The 16,794-nt window shown below is 30.4% G+C and overlaps 4 protein-coding genes across 4 annotated transcripts; 2 read left to right on the forward strand and 2 right to left on the reverse strand.

Annotated features, from left to right (window-relative positions):
• Window positions 1-932: 932 nt before the first annotated feature.
• LOC130892285 (rabenosyn-5) lies at window positions 933-4,693 on the reverse strand. The gene is made up of 5 exons (XM_057797634.1): window positions 4,456-4,693; window positions 3,900-4,316; window positions 2,648-2,865; window positions 1,325-1,587; window positions 933-1,265 (listed from the first exon to the last, which is right to left on the reverse strand). The coding sequence occupies exons 1-5, from the start codon at window positions 4,586-4,588 to the stop codon at window positions 995-997; spliced, it is 1,302 nt and encodes a 433-aa protein (XP_057653617.1). The 5' UTR covers window positions 4,589-4,693; the 3' UTR covers window positions 933-994.
• Window positions 4,694-5,064: 371 nt separating this feature from the next.
• Window positions 5,065-7,648, forward strand: LOC130892961 (40S ribosomal protein S12). Its single transcript, XM_057798714.1, has 4 exons — window positions 5,065-5,102; window positions 5,243-5,272; window positions 5,455-5,800; window positions 7,546-7,648. The coding sequence occupies exons 2-4, from the start codon at window positions 5,256-5,258 to the stop codon at window positions 7,606-7,608; spliced, it is 426 nt and encodes a 141-aa protein (XP_057654697.1). The 5' UTR covers window positions 5,065-5,102; window positions 5,243-5,255; the 3' UTR covers window positions 7,609-7,648.
• A 13-nt stretch (window positions 7,649-7,661) lies between these two features.
• On the reverse strand, window positions 7,662-12,627 carry LOC130892960 (zinc finger MYND domain-containing protein 10). Its single transcript, XM_057798713.1, has 5 exons — window positions 12,463-12,627; window positions 11,745-11,853; window positions 11,152-11,691; window positions 9,664-10,004; window positions 7,662-8,044 (listed from the first exon to the last, which is right to left on the reverse strand). The coding sequence occupies exons 1-5, from the start codon at window positions 12,546-12,548 to the stop codon at window positions 7,864-7,866; spliced, it is 1,257 nt and encodes a 418-aa protein (XP_057654696.1). The 5' UTR covers window positions 12,549-12,627; the 3' UTR covers window positions 7,662-7,863.
• A 180-nt stretch (window positions 12,628-12,807) lies between these two features.
• LOC130892272 (GPI ethanolamine phosphate transferase 2) lies at window positions 12,808-15,383 on the forward strand. The gene is made up of 2 exons (XM_057797553.1): window positions 12,808-13,490; window positions 13,545-15,383. Exons 1-2 carry the CDS (start codon window positions 12,896-12,898, stop codon window positions 15,380-15,382), a joined length of 2,433 nt encoding a protein of 810 aa, XP_057653536.1. The 5' UTR covers window positions 12,808-12,895; the 3' UTR covers window position 15,383.
• Window positions 15,384-16,794: the final 1,411 nt, after the last annotated feature.

Genomic DNA, 16,794 nt, shown 5'->3' on the forward strand with positions numbered 1-16,794 from the left:
TCAGTTATGACTGTGAAAAACACCTACCACTGCCAAAACTTTGATTTACAGAAAACGAATACCAAGAAAGTTCCAATGAAATTGCTTCGTTTGTTTACCACAAATTATAAAAAATTATAATAATTACAGTTTTTGGCTTTTACCCTAAAGTTTCCAAAAGCGGAGAATGTGAGTTTTGCATCTATACCCCTCAATTGTGAATATTTGTTTCCATTATATGCTCTTGAATAAAGGATTATTAATGGAATGATATCACATAATGAGAGCAAAATAAACACCGAAGTGTATAAACTTTAATATATTCCAAATAAATTGATAAGTAAATTTTATTATTGTTACACATATATTTTTATTGTACTTGACCATAATTTCAGTCCCAGATAATGAATACAAAGTATTCGAAAGCTCGGAATATATTAAAGTTAGTACACTTTGGTATTTAATTTTGTCACATTTCCAATACGAAAACGCTCATAATCTAGCAAAGTTTTCCTTGTTTTAAAATCCACCAATTGTATTTCAAAGTTACCAATGTCAATTTCAAAAAGAGAAAATTTCAACTTGGTTTTTGTAGTATTTAGAGGATTTTTGACAAATACTAAAGTTGCTCTGCTGTTTTCAAATTCCTGAAACCTTTAAAATTATCATTTTAAAATTGTGTTTATCAATAGAGGAATTATTTTTTTGGGGAAGTTTCTTCTTGAATGTTATCTAACATTGAAAAAATTAAGTTTCCTTTTCCTAATTATCTTATAACTCAAAAAAAATCAACATATGTTTTCGATTTTCAATTTTACCAAATAAGATGGAAATATTATTGGACCATATGTAGATAATTGTACTAGAGCCGCACTTAGGAGCCGTAGAGCTAGATGCGGCTCTGGAGCCGCATTTTGCACTAGGTGAATAAAATATTTAGACAAAAAACGATATTATAGTTTGTGCCAATACCAAATAATTTATTGGAATGAATAAATTAAAGTAATCATCTCGATTATAAGTTCTTATAATGTTGTTTTCTATACATTTCCTTCAACATATTGAGATTTTCTTGTAGAGAGGCAACTTCTTCGAACCTTTGGTTTTCCCTAGCTTGTTTAATATAGCTCGTAACGATAGATATTTGTTCTAGAAGAGGATCTTCTTCCTCAGTTACCGTGACATCGTTTTTCACGTTAGCCGGAGACCAACCTGTGGTGACAGTTACTTTCTTTATATTGGTATTTTTTACTGGAATATCATCATCTTCCACCGCTTTCGAAGACCTAAAAAATATTAAGAATTTGAGATGCACATAGACAAAGCAATTTTTTTCTCAATTTACCTTTCATATCTTATTTTTTCGATTTCTTGTAGAGTTGGTGGAGCTGGAAGAGTTAATAAATAATCTTTTATATACATTGATGTAGCTTTTCGAATATTATTTTGTAATAACATTGCTTTTGGCGTGGAAGGATCTACGGAAAGTGAAGCTATTTTTTTGCTAATTGTATCGATCATTTGTGCTTTATCTGCTATTGTTGTTCTAAGAGATTGCAGGTCTTGTAGGATATATGTCGTTTCACCGGATATTATAGAGTTGTATACCTGGAAATAGTACCACAAAGAAGTTTTGGTAAAAGCAAACAATAATATATAAATAATAAATGCAGACAAGCGTCAACTAATTGATAGTAAGAAAAATTAAACATGTCAGAGAGACACTAAATATATATAGAACAGAAAAAATTGGGAAAGATGTACAAAACACAAAAAGCGAAAGATTATATAAAGGGATTCGATACAAAAGGGTACAAGTGCACTTTTTAAGAAAAATAAATACTTATTTTGGTATATGAATACCTACTTTGGTTAATGGCAAAGGGAAACAAGTGATTTTCTTATATCAATTGCCATCTATGATGTGATGAAATTATGAAGTCAAAAAACATCTAAGATCAGAATCAAAATGATACAAGTATGTTTGTTTCATTTTGATCCTGATCATTAGCATCCAATATATTAGTAATAAAACATTATGTGTTGTCTACTTATACCCTTTGACATTATTTTTATAAACATTATCCGTTGAAATATGGATAGAAAGGATACATGATCAAAAGAAATCAGATCTTGCTTACTGAAGGTATTTTTTGTAATAATGATAACATATGACAATTATTTTTTTCTTTCATGGATAAATGGAGAATTAAAACTAAAACCCCAATACTTTGAGGCTCGAAAGAGCATAAGGAGTTCTAGAGTAGAGAAAGTGCCTTACAATTAAGTTGGCGAACGGGCCCCATTCTAGATTCAGATTAGGATCTAGAACATTTTTTCCTTTTGTAGCATTTTTTCATTTTTAATAAAATTTCATTTTAAACTTATAAAATTTTATTTTCGAAACTTTGGAAGCAAGAAGGTACAAGAAACTCACTCTTAGATACGATCTGGTAGCATTCCCATCATTATAAAAACGCAAAAACATCTAATCCCTTCAAAAGAAGAACACTATATACTCAACATTTAAAATTAGAACCCAGATGTTTGAAAGTGCCCAATAATGATTAATAACTTGAATATCTGAGGAAACTGAGGGTATTTTAAAATATGTAGATATATGCTACTTCCTAACAACGTAACTTTCAACTTAAATTCGCATCTTTACCTTCATATACATATCAGTTGATGATTCAACTTGAGATTTCATATTTTGTAAATGTGAATATAATTGGCAAATAATAGGTTGCAAAACTTGATCGATTTGAACTCTTCTTCTACTATCTAACATATCCAAACAATGGTAACATATCCTTAAACTATCAGTTTCCTTGTTAGGATTAGGTTCCTTAGGTCCTCCGCTATTTAAAGGTGTTATAATGGTTTCTAAAAAAGTTTTAATACATTATAAAAATAGTAAAATAATGTATCATTAATTCCAAGTCTTTTAACTACCTAATACACATGCTTTTAATAAATAGTCAGTTCCATATGTATGCAATTTAGACACAATAATAGTAAATTTCAACATGATCTCTTAATAATGTTTCTCAAATTATCAAGTAAAATATTGCCTGCAAGTTGCACCATAAGCTTAGTCGATTATAGTGTTGGAAACTACTGGTAATATTTTTCTACAAATTGTTCTATGGAAGTTTTCCACTCAAAAATAGAACAAGCTAGAAGTCAGACAGAGAAAACATTACTCTACAACCCAGCATGTTCACAGGCTAATAAATGAAATAACAAAAAGAAGATAAGAGGTTTTGTAATGCTTTATTCCTTTCAGTCTTTTGACAAGTTATAGCATACTATTAAATTAGAAAGCTGCCTACCAATTATCCCCCCAGTAATCTGACTCCTATCCCATCAAAGCTGGTGTTACCCAGAAAAGTGTCCTGGAACCTAACCACTACTCTTCCCGTTATAATCTTCAGATATACCAGAAACCAAGAACATCAAAATAGCCTCATTTGCTGATGATGTAGCTATGATAGCTACAAGTGACGATTCAATAGTCGACAATATAACACTGGTGTCAACCACCCCAGAAAAGTGACCATGACTGAATGGTACAGCCAATAAATAGAAAACCACAATAACAGACTAATAGCAGAACTATTCACAAATGGTCTAGGTATCAAAATACTACACAGAACCTGGTCTCATGAACATATATAACAATGAAAAACTGGTAATTAAGGAGTAGCATCGATGTATTCTTTCCTTCCAAGCCAATTAGATCCAACACATTTACTTGATACTTTTTCTTGATGTAATTGTAAATATGCACATAAATCAATAAAAAATGTATCGACTATATTTTCTTATCAATCATCAAAATAAAAACAAATGAGACATTCATAGGACTTTTTTAGCTTTTTTTGTTATATTTTGAATGTACATACATTAAAACTTACGGGCAGTTTCATATGATAGAAAATATGAACAAGAATTGCACATAATACTTCCACATAATCTACAATGATGTTGTCTTCTAGTTATGTTAAATGACGAAGCACAAGAAGGACACCTAGAAACTGTTGAACCATCTAACCAAGCAACTAATTCCTGTTCATGTTGTTTTCTATCTGGTGCATATACTCGTAATAATCTATCTAATCTTATTATTAATTTATTGGTTTCAGCTGTTTTATGATCTAACCTATCTCTTCTTATCGATTTAAAATAATCTGTGTGGCTCACAGTTGGTCCGGGGTCTTGTGGTTCACTATATTCTAAATAATACTTTTCCTGTAAAGAGATTTCTTTTCTAAAGTTTTCAATGTCTTGGTCATCTACAGTTAAAATTTTTTTCTTCACTTTCCCATAAATTTCTAAAATATTAGTTATATTAATGCTGAAATTGTTCATTTCCAAATAAATGTAAAATGGAATATATAATACACTATTAACTTGAATTGAATTATTAGATGGTACAATTAACTCATTATATTTGATAAATATATTGGCTACCTTTAATAGAGGTAAGGAGATCTTTATCTTCAGAATGTAAATCTTGGAAATGGGTTATTAAATTGTTTGCTGATCGTAAATCTTTGTGACAAATAGGACAGAGAAAACCTTCCTGAATAGTTGCTTCTGCCATATTTATTTAAGAATTAAAATTGATACGTGAATTTATATTTAATTCGTTTGTAGTTATTAATTGATTTACGCCTACATTCTAACCTAATATTAATCTCATGCTGACATCTGACATCATTGTCAACAGTGTCAAGCAATTGATTCTGAGGTGAGTTCCTAAATGAAAGGGCTATAGTCCCTTCAAAACTATATTTTCGTTTTAAAAATGGTATTCATGAACGCTTATTGGAAAACTCAGCCACATAAATAAGCAGGCACTTAATTCTATACTGTGATGCTCTTACTATTTATGAATTTTTTATTAAACTCCTTATTGAAGTTAGTATCATTTCCTACTAAACTAAATATTTTTCTTGACCTTATTTATTTTGGTTTTATTTATATTTATAATTGCTTAAATATTAATCATTAACAGGTCAATTTTTGACCCACTAAAATAAGCGCCACTACTTCTTTTTTGTATATTTGTCATATGTCAACTGTCACCTTTCTTTTTCGATTGTCCGCAAAGCAAGGTATGTGTATTTTTTCAGTCTTAATTTTTATCTCTTTAAATATGGATAAATAATAGTGATCGGTGTGAGGAAATTAATTTTAACAATATTGAGGACGAATATCTTCACACTATTATATATATATTTCTTATTTTTTGCAGGCTAACAACTAAAATGTCTGATGTTGAAGTGTGAGTATTTGACCTTATAGTTTTATTTACATATAAAATTTCGTGATGATTTTTGGCGGCTCCCTCTTCTGAGGTTACCCAAATTGAAAATAATTTTGTGCTGATATTCGCCATCTGAGAAAATATAACAGAAAATACCCATAAGGTGTTTAATCTGTGAAACTAAGTGAACCTTGTTTTAGTGATGATGCACCCTCATTACCTCCAGTACAATCTGGGGGTCCAATGGACGTAAACCAAGCTCTTCAAGAAGTCTTGAAAACTGCATTAATCCACGATGGAGTAGTACATGGTTTACATGAGGCTGCTAAAGTTTTAGACAAAAGGCAGGCAGTATTATGTGTTTTAGCGGAAAATTGTGATGAGCCAATGTATAAAAAATTGGTTTCTGCATTATGTTCTGATCACCAAATTCCCCTTATTAAAGTAGACAACAATAAGAAACTAGGAGAATGGTCGGGTCTATGTAAAATCGACAATACTGGTAAAGCGAGAAAAGTTGTTGGATGTTCCTGCGTCGTGATTAAGGTGAGTTTTATTAAGGATTTTTTCACGTTTTATATTAGTTTTAAATGTTTAATATTTGATTATTCATTACAAATACATCAAATATAACTTTGTGCTATTGATTGATATCAACATTTTGAACTTGTATGAAGTTTTCCAAGGGCTTCTACCATTAATATTTTTTTATAAAATAAACTGAAGTTTTGTGAAAAAAGTTTTATAGAGGGGACATATAATGACGTTATAACAGGCTATATAATTTTACTACCAGAAATTGAAGATAAATTGGATAAAACATGTGTTTTTGTACATATGTCACGATTCTGAAAACCAAAGACTCAAAAAATAAGTACAAATTATTTAATTATTGCAAAGTTCACCTAATGGTTCATTTTGAAATTGAAACCCTAAAATTTTTACAAATTTTCTTTAACTATTACAAAGGATACTAAATGAGTAACCTATTAACAATAAAAATTTCACTTTAGTATTTTTCATGCATCAGTGCAGCGCTCAAATAACTGTTTTTTTTGGCGTTATAAAAATAAATCACAATTTTTGGTTGTTTTCTACTTAGGTGAACTGGGTGTCTAGGAACTGGAAAAAACTGGTGATTTGACAACTTTTAATAATTTCTCATTGCAATGTGACAGCAGAGAGAGGATTTTCTGTCGATAAGGAGATTTTGGTTGCAAATTTAAAAGAAGAATCATTTATAGGCCGAAGATTAGTGTACGATTTTTTACAAAAATATTGGTTGATTGAAAAATGTAGATATTTCAAAATCTATGATCCTCCAAGAAGAATTCATATGCAGCACAAAAAAATATAAAAATCACAAGGTTTGCTAAAAAATAGGAAAACAGAGAGAGAAACTGTAAACAAAAGAGAAAAAAATCATTGAAGATTCAAAGAAATCTTGCAGCAGTGGAGCAAGAAATAGTTAAATTAAAAAAATAATTTCTTTGTTTCGTTATACTTGTGTTTACTAAAGTAAATACTCATCATCATAAAAGTGTCATTTATGAAATTTCTACCTGGAAAATGTGAAAACCAACTGGGACAAAGACGGGAGTTTGATTTTCAATTTTTACTAGACTCCCTGTGTAATAGTTGAATAATATATTTTCATTTTTTGGATCTTCAGGGGAATATGTACAAAAAGACAATTTTTTGTCCGCTCAATCTTCAATTGTTAAAATTATGTAGCCTGTTATAATATCATTATATGTCCCCTTTATTAACATTTTTTTATAAAAGTTCAGATTTTGTAAAAAAAAATTCTTGGAAAACTTCACACAGGTGAGTTTTTAATTCATTTAGAGATTTTCTAAGCACCCAATCCCAGTAGAATAACTCGTTCCACTCGGCCAGCTTAGATACTATGTCACAAAATCCACTGTATCTCCGGAAATAATGCGAATTTTTAAAAATCAGTTCAAGGAGACATTCTTAAGAGTCTAATTTTTAAAAATATGCAAAAAAATCGATTTTTCCAAATTATTAGTGGAATTATGGAATTTAACTCAACCATTTTTCATAAACTTCTGAATTCATTGATGATTTTTTATTTGAAAAAAGTAAATATATAGATGCTTAGACTTCCAGTCTCAATGTTTTTTATGATGATTGATTGGCGGCTCCCTCTACTGAGGTTACCCAATTTATAATACATGCTGAGATACGCCATCTGAATTAATATTTTCTTGAAAAAAAATTTTCACAAGGAAATCATTTGATATTGAGATTTTTTTTTCATATTCTAGGATTACGGAGAAGATTCACCAGCTCTCGATGTCCTTAAAGAATACCTTAAGAATGCTAAGTAAAAAAATAGGGTTTTTTTAATTAAAAAAGTGATAAAATCGGTACTGTTTTTCATTTAATATCAAATAATCCCTTAATTCTTTCAAAAACTTGTATGTTATGTATCTAAATCAAGTAATTTATAGTATCCTTCCAGTATTGATTATTATCTGATTACAAATCAATTATTCTGTTTATTTATAATAGGGTTAAAATAAATAGTAAACAAATAACTTTATATTACTTAAAAATTGAGAAACACGCTTGGTTAAATGCTTTTATGGATTACATTCATCCTTATGAATATTCCAATGTTCCACCTGGCAAGCTTTGTTGCAGTACCAAACAGCACGACAACGGGAACATCTCTGTATAGCGTCTCTTCCACATTTGGCACACTTGGCTTCTTCAGTCGCTTCGAACTTTTCCAAAAGTTCTGTATTATAAGCATCAGTTAATCTAGAATTTTATCAGAAAAAGAAAGTTTTTACAAGGTAGTAACTATTAGCTATTTTGAAACCACAGATTAAACATTGTATAGGTATAGCTTAAAGGTCCAATTTTATTAAATGAAAAATTTAATCGGTAATTATCTAGATTAGGTTACACCCTTCAGATTTAGTTAAAATTTTAGTATGTTATAGACTATTAATTTAATTTAAATATTACATTCACTGAAAAATTATTACAATTATTTGATCCAATTTTAACGAAATCGGAGGGGTGTAACCTAATCTAGATGATTACCATTTTAAGTTTTTATCCTGGGCTTTTGTTGATGTATTATCAGGATCTGGGAGTGCATTTTTATACTCAACTCAACTAGAAACATGTCAATTATGCTGTTCATAAAATTAATCTTATAAAAACAATATTTTGGGAATTAATAACTATAAACATTAAAAAAAAACAATTATAACAACCTTTCAGCTGATTGCATCTATCTGCTAGGGTAGAAAGTATCATATAAGGTCATTATTTACTTTTCGAATGTCAGCTGACATGATCCAAGCTATTTTTGGGTCATTTGGTTCATTTTCCAGTAAACCAATTATATTTAGTCGCTAATGGAGCGTTTTTTGGCAGCCGATCATCCGTTGTCCAAAAAACGGTAATTTGGCGACTGTAGCATGCAGAAAATTCTGCAAGGTTAGTCACTTAAATGATACGCCAGGCGTTCGACTGGTTGTAAAATGAATCTTAGAAGAGACCATATCAATACTGGTTAAACCAAAATCTGAGCGTACAAGGTCTTTTAGAACAGTCTGAAACGTAGATAGTTTTACTTGGTCTGATTTCTATTCGGGTACAGTTGCTTTAAATTATTATTTTCCATTATATATACAGATTTGGGGCTGCACCTTTAACAAAATTCAGTTGGTACAAGAATTGAAGCCTCAAGACTGTAGTCAGAACCTTGACTTTGTAAAACAAGATTATTGAGAGCTTTCCAACGTTTACCAACATCTTGTTTTTGGATTAAGCTCATTTTCATCTTATTTGATACGGCAACAAGCAAAATTTCCGATACTGTAGTGTAACCAATCCAAAACAAACATCAGAAACCCTTACATTTGCTAAAGTCACCGTATGGAAAGAGATGAAAGAGCGAATTCACAGTGCTATGTGCAAATGTTAGAAGACTTCTTCGTGCTTGAACTTCAAAACTTGAATGATTGTAACCAAAGAAAATGATTCCAACAGGACGGAGCAACTTCACATTAGTCCAATAGATAGAGTTAGTGAAATTTTTCTTGACAAATCGAACTCTAGGAGAGGTGACATATGTTAGCCCCCACGTAGTCCCGATTTATCACCTATGGACTTTTTTCTGTGCGATTTTGTCAGTATAACCAGTGCAAGTTTTAAAAAACCAGTCTCGTATTGGTAAAAACAGTACAAATGATCACCTTGCCTGAAGGTAACATTGGCAAAATTTTGGCTAGGTAACTGAATTTGACGATAAAAACAAAAAGGTGTTTTGTTAATCTAAACTTCAAGTGCTTTGCTGTATGTTACATTTTAAATGATATTATTTGCTAGAAAAAACTTAGTTGAAGATAACTTATAATAATTACCTTTCTGCAATACCTTGCAATGTTTCTCTATCTGTAGTAAAAATCCTTTCAAATTGATTTTGAGCGATTTTTTTCCACTTTCTCCCGCTTTCCTTTAAAATACTCTCCTTTATTTCCAATACGGTCTCTATAAGGAGAGGTTTCGGTTTTGATGACGGATTTTCCATAAAACTGAATTGACCTAACCAATATTTCAATTCGATTAGTGGTGAAAGTTGATCTAACAAACATGGTGTCATCAATGGCAAAAGCTTCGAAAGAGTCTTACGATGTTTATCAGTGAGAGCATAATAATTGGAACATTCTGGATCTAATAGCAGCTGCCGTAACGTCAACCAAATCTAAAATATATTACTTCACTATGATTTTATTTAAAAAAAGCGAATTGTTTTGAATGCATAATTAATAAAATATCTTCATGGACACTAATTTTTATGTGAAAAAGGAATGTACGACCAAAGATTTAAAAACTGACGAACTAATGACAAAATATTTGATATAATTATCAAGTATTATAATTGACACTGTTTTGAAAGACTTTTAGAAACACCAAAAAGTGACCAGATTTGTACTAATGGCTAATAATGGTCGATCCACATGACCTTAATAATAATTTTCTTTACGCACTTCTTCTCAAAGTTTGTTTCTTTACGCACAAGTGCAAACTATACACGGAGCAACTGGTTAGGTTGCCAACCAGTCTGAAACCGGTTTTAAAAAACTCCTCACAAGGTTTCAATTGAAGAAGGTTGTTTTCAATCTAATAACGACAATATGAGCTTTACTCTTTAACAGGATACTAACTTCATTTATTCAATTTTTTTTGTTTCTACACAAGAGACTAAACTTTTTTACATTCAGGTAATTCGAGTGGTGCCTGCCGTGTGGAGATGCCAATGCATATTGATCTTCTATAGGTTGTAGTGTTCGGGAAGGACGTGCCTTGGTTACTGATTCCACTGGCTTGCATTCGTCCAAATGAAGGGATCTCGTTAAATCCACCTTCTGGGCATCTGTAGGTCAACTTGGTGTTCATGACCCACGTCTGTCTGTAGAGTATGTCTTGCAAATACTGTGCTCTAGGTGGGATTATGTTATACAGCTTGGAAAAGCATCTGCCATGGTCAGCGACTTTCCTACTATGTTGTAAACTGTTTAATTTACTGGTCAATTCTGGTCGAATTGCTCTCTTCTATATTGAGTCGATCATCCTCAGGGTATTCTTGGTTTAGTTTGTACATTTGCAAAAGAAGTTTGGACTGGATTGTTTGATTCAACGTAATGTTGTTATTATTTATTCCAAAAAAAGTCTGCTGTGTGTGCAGAGACATGTCACTAATCAGTGGAAAACCAATTGGTGACTTCACAGTCACTTTTGAGTTTAGTTGCTTCATGTTTATTGGACCTTAATATTAATTCTGTACCACTGCATCGTAGGGAATTTCATATATTTGGAGCTCCACATAAAATAGTTAACTCAAAACTTACCTGTCCTTCATATGGACTCAGTTGTTCGTTATCCATTTTTTTCCATTTACCTCCAACGTACACCTTCTCGTCTTTCAACCAAGGTGTAATCAACATGATTTCGGTGAAAAGAACGGGTACATCGTAATCCCCAAACATCTTTGATTTCACGGCGATTGGTAGTCTCTCTAAATTTTCAGCTAGATATCTTATAATGGTGAGAGATTTCATACCTATTTCGAATGTTAAATTGCCTTTCTGCCGCATTAATTGGTTTCCTGATTTTTCATTCAAACTTGATTCCTGGTGTTTCGTTGTCAGTAATTGGGAAACATTCGCACATGAGTATTCCAGCAAATCAGCCGAAGTGTCATCCAGAGTTTCGCAACAATTTGGGTGGAAGAGAACGAGCTCCAACAAAGCAACGCATACCGCTTCATGGTATAATATAGAATACGCTATGAACGTATTTTCCGGCTGAGGTTCTAATTTTAGCAATTCCGGAAAAACCTTCTGTTTCCAAATACTGATCAATATAGCTTCGTGAACTAGTAGAGGTGCCTGTAATGGTTATATAATAACTAAAATGATCTTAATGGAAAAGAATAACTTGCCTTTCCGCAACAAACCAAAGTTTCCTTTACATGTTCTTCTTTTAACGAGGACGCTTCTATTAATGCTTGTTGATTTAGTTTTTGTAAGCGTTGATGCCACTCAATCCATCTTTTTATGAAATGTGGTATAAAAAAAAGTTTTGTTTTTTAAGATGTGTTTCAACTTAAGAAAATATATCTACGCCTATGGTTGGCATTGTCATTCTAATTTAAATTTGCCGCTAATTTGAAACAATTATGTAAATACTTTCTCCCAAACTTACAATATATGCCTTTCAGGTTAGAAACAGAAAATTATGATTACTCCTGGTGAACAAACGTTTTTTTTTAAATAATATTTTTCTTATTTTGATCGCTTGCTTCTAATTTTAATACAATTTTCTGCGTGCCCGTGATTGGTATAATCAAACCAGTTTAAATTTCCCGCTCAAATTTACATTTTAAAATCAACATTATATTTTCCCTCCAAATTAAAAATACATGTTTTTTAGGTTATGAAAAGAACAATATATTTGGCCATTTGCTTGTCTCTAATTATAATGAATTTCACCATTTTCTGTGGACTAAACATTATATATAAATTAATATTAATTATGGGATAAATGAAACCGAGACTCATTCCGAATACAATAAATAAATTTTTCATTACATTATCTTTAACAAGCCTTGTAATAATTTCGCTATACAGTAATGTTACAAAAAAATAAAGAATGCTCACTGATAAGTGCCCAAGTTATCCATTTTTTGTTTTTGCATCGTATCGACATATAATTCAATTTCATTTGGTAATAAAATGCTGTCCATTTTAATATATTTTCAACTCCAACGTCTTGATATCTATTTTTTATTGATCAAACTTCAAACTATTTGAATTTGTTTCCCAGTTACCGAAACACTCCTACTATTAATTATAAATTTTGATTTCTTCCCACAAGAATTGTTAAGTAAAATATTATTATACATTCACAATTAATACCAGACATAATTTCCTTAAACATCCATATAATTAATAAAATTCTTAACTGTTTGCTGGTTACTGACAAAGTAAAGTTATTGTGAAAGAAGTAGAATAATATATAATATATATAACATTTTTCACATAACCTGTAAAACTAAATAAACAAAATATAAAAAATGTTTTTAGTTCAAACATGTTATTGCACTATATTTTGATTGTATTAAGTGCTTCATTGTTTATTTATGGTTTTTTCCCCGTGTCAACACCATTTATAAAAATAAACAATGATCCTCCAAGTTACGTAAATAATTTCTCGTTAAATGGACAAACCTTTTATAGCACAAATATCTCGAAAACAGTCTTAGTAATAATAGATGCCCTTAGATTGGATTTCGTAGATACAAATTACATGCCTAAAACGACGAAATTAATGCAACTTCATGGGTGTTTTAATAAAATCAAAGTAGAAATACCAACAGTTACTCTTCCACGAATAAAAGCAATAACAGTAGGAAATATACCTCAATTTACAGATATTGTAATGAATCTGGCTAGTACCGAGATTTTAGAAGATAGTATAATACATTCAGCTTTAAAAAGTGGAAAGAAAATCGTGTTTTATGGAGATGATACCTGGTTAAAACTGTTTCCAAACAAATTTTCTAGGTTTGAAGGCACTACATCATTTTTTGTTCGAGATTTTAATGAAGTTGATGATAATGTTACTAGAAATGTATATATTGAATTGGCAAATGATGATTGGGATATTATGATTCTACACTATTTAGGTGAAGTACAACATTTTTTCGTAACACATGGATTTTTTTAATAACGTTTTTCAGGATTAGACCACATAGGACATGTTTATGGACCATTTTCATCATTTATTGCTCCCAAACTAAAAGAGATGGATGATATTGTTCATAAAATATCTGAAACAATATTGTCTACTAATGAAAATGCTCTTCTAATGGTTACTGGGGATCATGGCATGAAAGATAGTGGTGGACATGGGGGCTCAACGTTTTATGAAACTCATGTTCCTTTAGTTATTATTGGTCATAATTGCAAAAACAACTCAATTAACCAGGGTGATATACCTGTTAATTTAGCAGTGTTATTAGGTTTACCAATTCCTTCGTTAGCAATTGGTAAAATACATAAAAGCTTGTTAATGACTAATTTAGAAAAGTATCTCTATGCATTGTACTATAACAGTTTTTTACTAAAACAAAAAGATTTTTGTTGCGATGACCTTTATAAGGATGCTACTGCTTACTATTTAGAGTTTTTGATTAAAGCAAATCAAAGTGATGCGTTAAAAGCTGTTAATTTATTTGAAATATATTTAAATGTGGTTAACAATAATTTAGCGCAATCGTCTGCAAAACAGAACTTAATTTCTTTATTTATCGCTTTACTAATCATGATAAATACATTATTAAGTTTCTTTGTATCATTTTTTTGTTTAAAACAAATCGACAAATTCCACGTTAATAAAATTCTAATGTTATCTATAATTTTTATTCAATTTATTATTGGAGATAGTTTGAAAATTGTCTCTTTTATAATGTTTATTATTTTGAATTTAATTTTATTAAACAATATCAGAAGTATTATTTTAGTTGTTAGTAGTTTCACTCATAATATTATAAATTTTTTTTTGATTGCTATTGTTTGTCATCCTATTACCTTCTTATCATCAAGTTTTATAGAAGAAGAACACCAGTTCTGGTATTTCGTACACGTTTTGTTGATGAATTTTCAGATTTTATATTTTTCGAAAACGAAAAGTTTGTGCAAGATTCTAATCAGTCTGGTTTGTCTAGTAAGTTTTAGATTACTGCGAACTTTAAATTCTACAGGTGATAAATGGGCCAACTATCCCGATACATCAGATTGGTTTTTAAAAGATGAAAATCTTCTAGTATACCAAACATTACATGCATTTAGTTTGAGTTTAGTTTTTTTGGTACAATATTTTATATGCAAACGTAGAAAATTAGTTATCAGCTTCTTAGTTGTAATCCTTATTTTTATATTAAAACAAAATGAATCTAATTTTGTGTTAGGTAGAATTATTTGGTTACTTATTTTCCTTCAACTTATATTTTCTTATTCGAAATTAGTTGTTTGGATTTTAATTATTTCGTTACTTTTGAAACCGTATAATGTGATTTTGGTACCATATTGTGTCCTTTCCAGCTTGCATTTTTCCAAACATTTTCATTCCACTGAAAATGTGGTATTGTATCATGTATTGTTAGGTAATGCATTATATTTTGCACAAGGACATAGCAACAGTTTAGCTAGTATTGATGTATCTATTGGATATACAGGGTTATCAGAATATTTACCTATTGTTGTAGTAGGACAGGTCTTATGTCATACATATGCTTTTCCAATCCTGTGTCATTTACTAATTTTTCATACTAGTAAAATTGAAATAAGACATGTCTTTTCCTTACTGTTTTGTCACAGATTGTATATTTTATTCGTAATTTCTATTGTAACTTTCTTATTTAGGTATCATCTGTTTATATGGTCAGTTTTTGCTCCAAAATTGTTTATAGAATTTATACATGTTTTAGTTTTGTTCGTTGAATATGTAATCATAGTAGTTTATCAATCAATTTTAAAAAAATTTAGTTATGTAAAAATAAAAAATGTTTTTTATTAAATCCATTGTTCTTCATTATAAGCATTATACTTATGCCCCCCAAATAGAATAAAACGATATGGAAACAACAAATGAGATCTTCGAAAAGTTTAATGGAGTAATATTATAGAACACTCCAAGGTACTATGTTAAATTTACAAGAGGAAATGTTAAAAAAGAAAGAGGAGATATTCAAAAGGAAATTGTAGAAGCAGCGAAAATTTTCCTGGGAAAGATAAGAATGGTTTGATGATTATTGCAAGGAAAACATCAAAGACAGAAATAAGGTAATAATGATTAGAGACGACAAGGAGATAAAAATTGCAAAACGCTCTTATAAAAACAGAACAAATAGTGAAGTGAAAAGTGAAGAAATCAAGACACCATTAGACAAGAACGAATTATTGTAGAAACAAAGTAGGATAGCTTCTAGAAGATTCAAAGGACAAACTAGACAGGGGATCAAAATGAAGAAGGAACTCCAACAGAAGAGGAAGTATACTCAATTATAAATGGAATCTTATTAGAAATTATAAATAATGGTGGAGTAACAAGAGTAGGCAGCAAATTCTAGATATAAGGAGGAAGGCACTAATAAGTCCAATTATAGGCATCACATTACTATATGAAGTAATCGCCAAAGTAATAAGAAATATGTTGAGGAAGTATGGCGAATTAGAGTAATAGCAAGGAGGTTTGAAAGCAAGGTGATTAACAGTTGGCCAACTATTTACAATTGAACTAATACAAAATAACAGTTGAAAAGAAAAAATATAAAAAGCACTTTTTTCACCACAAAGCACAATGCTGATGTTAGAGACGTATTGAAGAGAGAAATGGAAAAGGTTGTTAGTAAATTGTGTATGAAGCAAAAAAATTTGGCAAATAAATGAAGACAAAACAATGAAGACTAATTTAGAAAACGTTTATCAATTCAATTATCAATAAATACCGGTTTCATCTACAAATCTAGGATAAGAAAATTCGATAGATAAGAATTCTGAAAGGTAACACAATGGTGGGATAACTACCAAAAATATTGAAAACAAAAACCATTCAAAGGTGGTAAAAATCAAAGCATATGAAACAATTGTAAAACTAGTAGTTTCATATATGAAAGAGAATTGATAATGATATACAAGAAGCCAAAAATAACACAAATAGAGCAAGACGGTTAGGATAAATGGCCAGAATGCAACAATGGAGAATTGTGGAAATGATACTGGAGGAAGGAGAAAGAGAGGACACTCAAAGAAAAATTAGCTAGTCATTAATGCAACTATATGGTATAGGTAAATAAAATTTCAAGATACAATTTTGGCACTTACTGAATATTGATAGACCACCACAAATTATAAAACAAAAGTCGTCTACTTTGTCTGATCGCGATCAACTTCAAAGTCATTTGGAAGCTTTAATAATTATTTAGAAAT

Source organism: Diorhabda carinulata, chromosome 4 (assembly GCF_026250575.1).
Source record: "Diorhabda carinulata isolate Delta chromosome 4, icDioCari1.1, whole genome shotgun sequence".
Classification (NCBI taxonomy): domain Eukaryota; kingdom Metazoa; phylum Arthropoda; class Insecta; order Coleoptera; family Chrysomelidae; genus Diorhabda; species Diorhabda carinulata.